The sequence below is a fragment of the Lepidochelys kempii genome, chromosome 20 (genome assembly GCF_965140285.1).
Source record: "Lepidochelys kempii isolate rLepKem1 chromosome 20, rLepKem1.hap1, whole genome shotgun sequence".
NCBI lineage: Eukaryota > Metazoa > Chordata > Testudines > Cheloniidae > Lepidochelys > Lepidochelys kempii.
The window spans coordinates 6,278,438-6,287,222 of NC_136399.1; the positions used below are offsets into that span (position 1 = coordinate 6,278,438).

An 8,785-nucleotide genomic window follows, 5' to 3' on the forward strand; every position below is an offset into this window, starting at 1 on the left:
ACCCCCAAGTGGGCAGGGCACTAATGTACTGGAAGTGAAATCCGAGAGTGGGTTACATTCCCCCCCCAAATCCACAACAGACACTGCAAAGATCCATTCCTGGCTAGCCCACGGGGTCAAACACAAAGGGGTAGATCTTATCCCAAACTACAAAGCAACTGAAAGCCTTCCTGAGCATGAGCCAATCCCGGCAGCGTTTGAGGCAAGAACATTTCCGAGAAAGCCAGATTATGGGTTGCTGCCTTGAACCAGACTAGGATCTGAATTCAAGGGGGCACAGGGACATGTGGTAATGTGATCACCCCAAGCACCCTCACATACACACACACTGGGGCCAAGGAAGCAGGACAGCCTCTTGCAGAAGCCGTTCCCCCCCAGCCATGGGCTGTATACCCCGAAGCACTGCCTGTCATCATCAGGGGTTTGGGTGTTGCTAAGAGACATTCAGATTCCATGCGGGTTCACCCCCGCCACGTGTGCAGCAGCTGCTCAAGCAACACCATTTCACAAGACACTGATCGCACGAGTTGCTGGGTGTCACAAGAGTTTCAACTGAGCCCCCGCAACCGCCACCCTCCCCCGCAACGGTGCGCTCTCCTCCCTCCCCCTCCAATGTCCCCGCTTGTTTCTTGAAGGTGGAAAGAGCAGGAGGAAACTCAGTTATAAAATCAGACACCCTAGAAATAAAAGCTCCGCAGACCTCAGAACCAAGCTCTCGGCTGAGATGAGTTTCTGCATTTCACGCCTGAATCAAAATCCTCCACAGCTGCTTCTCATAATCCACCGCTTTGTTGGTCTCTTCCGGTGAGACTGGTTACAAAGAGAGTCAGAAGAACACCACAGTTGATTTCCACCCCGCTATATTTCATACCTGTGAGCTCTGCCTGGGCGTGAGCTGGTTGATCAGGTGATGGCAAGTGTTAAGAGTTTGAGGTGAGTGTAGCTAGCTTTGCCCTGTTGTCCCCCGAAGCCTTTCCTGAGAGGCAAATGGTGATACTTCAAAAACAAACCAATGGAAAAGAAGGTTTATACACAGCTGCCTGTGGCTTCTGCTGGTTGGGTAGAGATTCCAGATCATCCTCATCTTATTTACAGTGTCCAGACCCCATCTGAGAGTCTAGGAGAGTCCTCAGCTCTGCCCCACCTAGGCCGGAAGAGCAGGAGCAGGCAAAACCAGACACAGAAAACTGAAAATCCTGTCCACTTCCTAGCTTCTCCAATGCATCGCCCTGGCTCCTAAAGCAGCAGCTGTGAGTCAGGGGTTTTGGTCTGGCAGCCCTGGCACATTCGTTTGTGTCTAAGCAGCCGATCTGTCCTGGAGAAGCTCTGCGAAAGATGGAGAAGAGAGAAGGGAGTTATTGCAACATCAAATCCAGCCAATAAGAAAAGCACCAATGCAGGGCAGCGTGCGCTGTTGGAGTCTGTTATGGGAACGGCAGGACCAATCTCTGGAGCTAGGAAAGACTCCTAGGACAGCAAGGCACGGCTAGATTCTCTGCTGAGCATGGGGAGCTGAAGTCAGGTCCAGCTCCCCCACATTCAGGGTGCTTTGTGCTGACCCCAGCCCAAGTTATAGTAGTCGGAGGGCTGCTCTTGCTTACACAACTGGCCTAGGGTCGCTTAGGCCATTGGTTTTCAAACCGTGGGTCGCAGTAGCTCTGGTTAGCACTACCGTTAAAAGTCCTGTCGGCTGTGCTGCCCGGCTAAGGCAGGCTAGTCCCTACCTGTTCCAACACCGCGCTGCACCCCAGAAGCGGCCAGCAGCAAGTCTGGCTCTTAGGCAGGGGGGCCACAGAGCTCTGTGCTCTGCCCCCGTCCTGAGCACCGGCTCTGCACTCCCATTGGCTGGTGCTCAGGGCAGGGGCAGAGCACGGAGCTGTACCTGCTGCTGGCTGCTTCTGGGGGCGCAGCATGGTCCGCAGTGCCAGGACAGGTGGGAAGCCTGCCTTAGCACCCCCGCTGCTGAACAGAAGCCGCCGGAGGTAAGCCTGTGTCCGCAACCCCCTGCCCTGAGCTCCCCCCAAACCTGGAGCCCCTTCCTGCACCTCAAACCCCACATCCCCAGCCCCAGCCCAGAGCCCTGACCCCCTCCTACATCCCAACCCCCTGCCACAGCCCTGAGCCCCCTCCTTCACCCCAAGCCCCTCATCCCCAGCCCAGAGCCCTGACCCCCCTCACACACTCCAACCCCTCGCCACAGCCCAGAGCGCCCTCCCATACCCTGAACCCTCATTCCTGGTCCCACTCTGCAGCCCTCACCCCTGCACCCCAACACTCTGCCCCAGCCCCGAGCCCCTCCCTCACCCCCCATCCCCAGCTCTGTTGGGTCATGGGCATCAACAATTTTCTTCAACTGGGTCACCAGAAAAAAAAAAGTTTGAAAACCACTGACTTCGGCAGTGAAAGGTTAGCACAGCCATGTCCTATCCCCACTCTCTACCCCAGCTTTTAATTACCCCTGGGTGGGTCCCCTAACTTCTCTCATGGGAATTCCCCACTGGCTGTTTTCAGCCAGTATCCAACCTCTTTTGCACTGTTTGAGGAGCACAAGGGGCCGGATCGTAACCAAGGACCTGGCCCAGTGCCCAGCCATGCTGCTCAGCTGAACGAGCCGGTGTTTAGAGAGAAGAGACAGCCCCACATGGTTAAGCAGTTCACTGTTCTGCTCTGCTCGGTGGGAACCTGGAGTCTAACCCAGCTCTGACACAGACTCTGCAAGACAGCTAGGCCAACAGCTTCCATGCGTGGCTACCGACTGGGGGTGCCTCTGTTTTGGGGGAGCCATCCTGGCTGGCTGCTGGGCACCTGCAATCCCAGCAGAAGTCCAGGAGAGCTGGCGGTGCGCACAGCTCTCAGGTCATAGATAATGGAGGGACCCTAAAAGGGCAGCAATTTCTGACCTAAAACCCTTCGCAATCCCCTACTTCCCAAGGGGCTGTGGGAGGCTTTGCTCATGCCTCTGCAGCGCTAGGAAGATGAGCCATGCTCTGTGGGCCCTAGGCACAGACCTGCACTGCTAGGGACAGACCAAAAGCAACACCAGGCAGATTTGACGGGCCCAGAGTGAACCAGGAATGAATTCCCGGCAAGCCCTCATCCAGGCTGTTCGTAGGAGGCCGCTGGTTCTGATAGGAAGGAAGTGGCTTCCCCCGCTGTGTGCACACAGATCTGAGCATGCTAGCTCCCAGTGATAAGACACCGCCCTGCTCTGGGAAACCACGGAGCTTGGCGGCGCGAGACCAGGCCCTTCCAAGTACAGAGCCTGGGCTGATGCCTCTTCCCAGGAAGGGGCATCTCCTCCCCACGCCCAGCTGCTGCAGGAGTAACCCTTGCGGGCCGTGGGTGGGGGAGTATCTGCAGCAAAGCGACCCCACCCCTCGCTCGGTGGCGTGCCTGGCTGGGGGTGGGGGTGGGGTTACCTGCATGCAGCGCTCGCATTGGTAGGGCTTTTCGCCGCTGTGCACCCGCTTGTGGCGCTCCAGGTGGTACTTCTGGATGAAGCGCATGTCACACAGATCGCACTCGAACGGCTTCTCCCCTAGGGAAGAGCAGAAGGGGCTGTGATAGGGAGGCTTGTACTGCCCACTGCCCCCCCCTCCCCCCAGTGCTGGCACGCAGCCCCATGCCACCGCCTGGCTCCGAATCCCCACTGCCCTGCATGACCCAGCCTTACCCTAGACCCCCACGCCAGTCTGTTTGCCTTGCATCTCCGCCCTCGTCTCCTACTGTGCCCCCCCACTTCCCCTATCGATAATGCCACTTCGAACCACCTCTCCTCTTCATTTCCCTTTCCTAGTCCTGTCTCCACGCCTTCCTCTGTGCTGCCCCCTGCCCGTGGGCAGCCTCTTAACCCATTTGCAAAGCCGCTGCATTCTCCCCATTCAGCGCTGCCCCCAGACGGAAAGATCATTCACCAGGCTGGTCTGCATTAACTGATCAAGAGGTGCCTGCCCCGCAACGGAGTAACCATCTGATCTCGTGGCTGCACCACACGCCACTTTCCCTTGAAAACTCACCAGGACAGGGATGGATTTAATCCCGCATGGCATCCCCTCTGCACAGCCTGTTTGGTCCCCCTCTTTTCTCTGATGTCACAGCCCCACCCTATTCTACAGCTCACAGCTCTCCGCAAGCTGGGCTGTTCGGGGCGAAGCAGCAGAAAAGCAAAGAGAGGCAGAGCACTAGGGACAGAAGATCTTCCACCATCATGATCCAGGCTCTCAGCAAGGAACGGCTCATACGGCAACAGCCGCTTGCGCCTAGTCAGATCCACTGGTAGCAGCTAGAATGCAATGCAGTGAAGGCACCATTCGCAAACTCTGCACCCAAGACCTAATGCCCAGGCAGGTACATGTTCTGAATTAAACATCGCTAGGACACTTGTGCCCTCTTGCAACCTTTTTGCTTAAAGAGCTGAGCTGTTTGATTAATAGAGCCCCTGCCCCCTCTGGAACACAGCTCAAGCTACAGACGCAGCTGGAGTTATGGATCAGCCTCTCAATGCTTCACCCCCGTTCTGCTTCTGAGCCAGAAGGCCCACAGCAGCTATCAGCAGAGCAAGACCCTCGCTCTCCTGGCTCTTTACCAGTATGGATGAGGATGTGTCTCTTGAGATGGTAGCTGCTCCGAAAGGCTCCGTAGCAGTGCTCACAAATAAAGTTCTTGGGGATTCTCAGCTGGAAGGAGCCGTTCTGCTCAATCACCATCACCTGTGAAGCACAGACAGACCCTCACCGTTCCAGCGTATGGCACAGCGAGCACATAACACTGCTCTAGGGTCAGGTTCTGCCAAACTATTCACCCCTTCCTACCCCCTTCCATTTGGTGATGTCCAAGCACTCCTGTGAACTAATCAGGGCAGGGACCACTTTTGTCATGTGTCTGTGCGGTGCCTAGCACAACAGGACTCCGGGGCCCCTAGCCACTGCATTAAAGATTGTGAAGCACTTTGAGATCTCCCGATGAAAAACTCTACGTAAGAGGTAGGTACATGATTACTGCTACAATACAAAATAGTTTAGCCTCCCAATTCTCCTAGAAGGTAAGAAGGAAGATTAAGACACCGAGAGGTTAAAGGATATGCTTGTGACCATGCAGAGAGTCTATGGCAGGTCCAAGGACAGAACTCAGGAGTTCCGATTCCAAGTCCCATTGCTTTACCCACAAGACCACTCTTCCCATTTTAGCAGAGATTCTTCTTGCAGGTGAGACGGGTTCAGTACTGCAGGGAGAGCTAGTATCTGCCACATGATGCGAGTTCACATTTTGGTTTGAGGGTATCGTGTGTCACTGCCCCACCTTTACCCCAGTGTCACTCTTGGAGCCTGTGAATTCATTTCTCGCCTTCAAGGTGCTGGGCCCTCAAGGCTGAACAGTGTGATCATGAGGAGCTGGATGCCTGAGCCGCGTGACTGTTTGAAGCTAAACACCTGAAATGCCCTGCTGTCTGAGAAACAGGCAACAATGCCAACAGCTCACTCAGAAAGACAGGCTGGCCCTGAGCGTGGTAAGACTTCATAAGGCAGCCCCATCTGCCCCACTCCTCCGTGACCATATGACGGACGATTACCTGCCTTTTTAATGGTCTTTTTTGGCTGCGATGCTTCTGCTGGCTCTGCCTCTTTACGGCTGCGAGATTTCTCACTCTCCTGGCGGAGACCCTTAAGGAGAGAAAACAGGGGTCAGTTCTTTCCCTGTGTTCATTTCCAGAGCCCCTTGCCCCCCAGAATCCTCTGGAGACACCCTGAGCCATTACATTTAGACACCCCCCACTGTCATTGACATGACTAGAGAGATGGTGATGGGGCAGGATCAGGGTAGAGATGATACCTGTAACAGCTCCCCACATACCAGCATGTTCGGGCTGTTCCCTCTCTCTCCATTCTCTGTCTGTTTGGAGCTCTGTTTTGGCATCATCTTCTTGCTGGCAACAGTTGGCACGAGGCACACCCCAGAGAGGCCCTCACAGGCCAGGAGGCTCGCCTAAGAGACGAGACAAACAACCATGAAAGATGCAGGGTTGAGCCGAGCTTAGCCAGCCAGCCAGCCATAACCTAACCAGCCACTGCCCACACATGCCAGTGCCCTCTATCAGAATGAATCCGACATAGTCAGCTACATGTGCAACTACACCACCCTCTAGTGGCTGGAGGTCTACAAAGTGAGTCTATAAATTAATACTACTTGTAGCGAATGGGAGAGTTCCCTTGAGCTTAAGGAGTGCAATGTTTTGGGAGCAAGCATTCCAGTATTGTGGTGTTGTGTCTGCAATCGTGTTGGCTGCACATACTTAGCTTCCTGTTTAATTCAACAGATACCCCGTTTGATCAGAACTACATCGTTTGCATTAAGTATCTACTTCTACCCATTGTCACTGTGGGTCACCAAGGGCTCTACAGCCCATTCAGCTTGACAGTCACCTCCCAGTGACGTTGCATTCCTGTTACAGATGGGAAAATTGGGGCTCATTACCTGAGCCATCTTGTCTGTCTGTCCTCAACAAACGGATTGTAACAATTCTTTAGCCTTAATTCTCTCCCAGGAAAGAATTTTACGATTAGAAAGATTTTATTTTTTCAGTTAATCATTTTTTGCTGGTCTTGTCCAGTACCCTCCACTTTGCCGACATCTTTCTGGATTCTGAGAGCCTGGAATTGTGTGTGGCGTTATAAGGGAGTCTTCTCCCAGCACTGCCGGGAGCTGGAGAAGCTAGACGGGAAGGTAACTGACTGCACCGCTTTTACAGATGAGTCATCCCAACCCTAGCCCTGCTTCTGGATGGATTCTGGATAAAGGGGGTTGATCGCCGTGCCTCGATATTGCTGCAGACACTTCTCTGGTTTAGTCTGAGCCTGTGAGTTTAAAAAAAAAAAAAAAAAAAAGCATAACTGAATCAATTGACAAGGGATGGCTAGAGAAAGAAACTTCTTTATCTGTGAGTCAAAGCACTTTCATTCAAAGAGAACCCAGGCAAAATTAATTGCTTAATATTAGCAGAGGTTTTGCAGAAAGGTGGGGAGAAGACACATAATACTCTCTCTCCTGTTTCAGAGTAACAGCCGTGTTAGTCTGTATTCGCAAAAAGAAAAGGAGTACTTGTGGCACCTTAGAGACTAACCAATTTATTTGAGCATGAGCTTTCGTGACCTACAGCTCACTTCATCGGATGTTTATGAGCTTCTCTAAGCCCTGTGTAGTTAGCCTTGACAACATTTTGCAGATGGGGAGACAGACAGAGGTAAAGTGGCTGGCCCCAGGTCACACAGTCAGAGCTGAGAGTAGAAACCAGGAGTTATGACTCTCAGTGATCTGCCCTAACCTCTAGCCACACTCCCATCCCAGCGCTGGGAAGAGAACCTGGGAATCCTGACTGCCACCTTGTGTTCAAACACACCCCTTCATTCTTCGAATACCGACACATACAGAAAGGCTGCACTAGGTGCTCTTCCACATTATTATTTCGTAGTTCAGGAGAAAGTGTCTAGAAGTCATAACTTTCTATTCTTAGAAACAGGAAACATAAAATCTGACTCTGTAGTGCCAGCTGCCTGCTCTGCGATGCTGCATGGAAATACAGTAAGACTGCGAATGAGCAAGCAGTAATGAACGTAACTGTGGATTGGTTTCAGAGTAACAGCCGTGTTAGTCTGTATTCGCAAAAAGAACAGGAGGACTTGTGGCACCTTCGAGACTAACAAATTTATTTGAGCATCAGCTTTCATGAGCTACAGCTCACTTCATCAGATGTGGATTGCGGTTCCTGTCCATGCATGCAGAAGTGGAGTGAGAGAGCAAGTTTGTGATTTGCAGGAAGAGCAACACACACATGGGTGTGAACTACTATGAGTGCGGAAACACAGTGCAGCACAAGTGAGGTCCGGTGCCTGAATCGGAGGAAGTCGGCACCACAATACGTGCTCCATGTAGCATCCCAGAGCGCACACAGGGTAAGTGTGCACAAGCACGCAGGTTGTTGCAGGGGAGCACTGCTAAATACAAGTGCATCTGCACCATGCTCATGTGCAACAGCCCCAGCCTGTGCACAAGCGTGCAAACCACAGCACGGGTGTGCAAGCATGCAGCTACGCCCAAGGCGGTGACCCAAGAGTGCAACGTTGCAGCCTGTGCTTGTGTCTGGGCGTGCAAGGCCTGAGCACGAGTGTGCGCACAAGCGCGTGGGGGGCGGGCAAGACGCAACGCCCACGAGTGTGCAAGCGACCGCGCACGCGGGTAGGTGTAAGTGTGCAAGCCACAGCCCCCGAGCGTGCAAGGGCCCCGGCGCGAGCGTACAAGCGCATGCGCGCAAGGCCGAGGCGCAGCGGGGTGCAAGGCCGGGCCGAGCCGGCTCCGGCCCCCTGTAGGGGCGGGGCCCGTTGGCCCCCGGGGCCCGCTGCCCGTTGGCTGGGGGGTCCGTACCTGGCTCGGCCGCTGCGGGCTCCAGGCTCCGCCGTTGCCTCCCTGCTCTCCCCCGGGAGACAAGTTTACAAACAGCGGCCCGAACCCTCTCGGCCGCCGCCGCTACCCCGGAACCGGAAGCGCTTGACACAGGGGTCACGTTCAGTCCGCCCGGGCGGGGCCAGCGCATGCGCGGGGTCGCTCCTGAGGCCGCCCCTGCCGCCATCTTGGTGCAGGGAAGGCAGGGAGGGGGCTGTTACCAGGGTAACCCTGAGTAGCGGGAGGGAGATCCTGAGGCCTCTGGGAGTGGGTTCGCCTTGGACTCCATATAAATCCCTGGAGGAGGGGCTCTCCCTGGCCACCCCCCAATATACACCCCCGGTGGGAGGGG

At 54.5% G+C, this 8,785-nt stretch overlaps 1 protein-coding gene across 2 annotated transcripts; it reads right to left on the reverse strand.

Annotated features, from left to right (window-relative positions):
* Window positions 1–582: 582 nt before the first annotated feature.
* On the reverse strand, window positions 583–8,539 carry ZNF740 (zinc finger protein 740). 2 transcript variants are annotated; one of them, XM_073318311.1, is made up of 7 exons: window positions 8,416–8,539; window positions 6,472–6,851; window positions 5,851–5,982; window positions 5,574–5,660; window positions 4,586–4,709; window positions 3,420–3,538; window positions 583–1,326 (listed from the first exon to the last, which is right to left on the reverse strand). In XM_073318311.1, the coding sequence occupies exons 2-7, from the start codon at window positions 6,478–6,480 to the stop codon at window positions 1,237–1,239; spliced, it is 561 nt and encodes a 186-aa protein (XP_073174412.1). In that variant the 5' UTR covers window positions 6,481–6,851; window positions 8,416–8,539; the 3' UTR covers window positions 583–1,236. The 2 variants fall into 2 exon arrangements, with proteins under 2 accessions (XP_073174412.1, XP_073174413.1); XM_073318312.1 differs by lacking the exons at window positions 6,472–6,851; window positions 8,416–8,539 and having other exon boundaries at window positions 5,570–5,660; window positions 5,851–5,971.
* Between the last annotated feature and the right edge of the window lie 246 nt (window positions 8,540–8,785).

Excerpts from the sequence above, each read along its gene's own strand:
- ZNF740 (XM_073318311.1), bottom strand. Across the intron at positions 5,661-5,850 it reads GGAACAGCCCGAACATGCTG|GGTCTCCGCCAGGAGAGTGA; the intron begins GTATGTGGGGAG and ends TCTCTCCTTAAG. Across the intron at positions 4,710-5,573 it reads CAAAAAAGACCATTAAAAAG|GTGATGGTGATTGAGCAGAA; the intron begins GCAGGTAATCGT and ends TGTGCTTCACAG.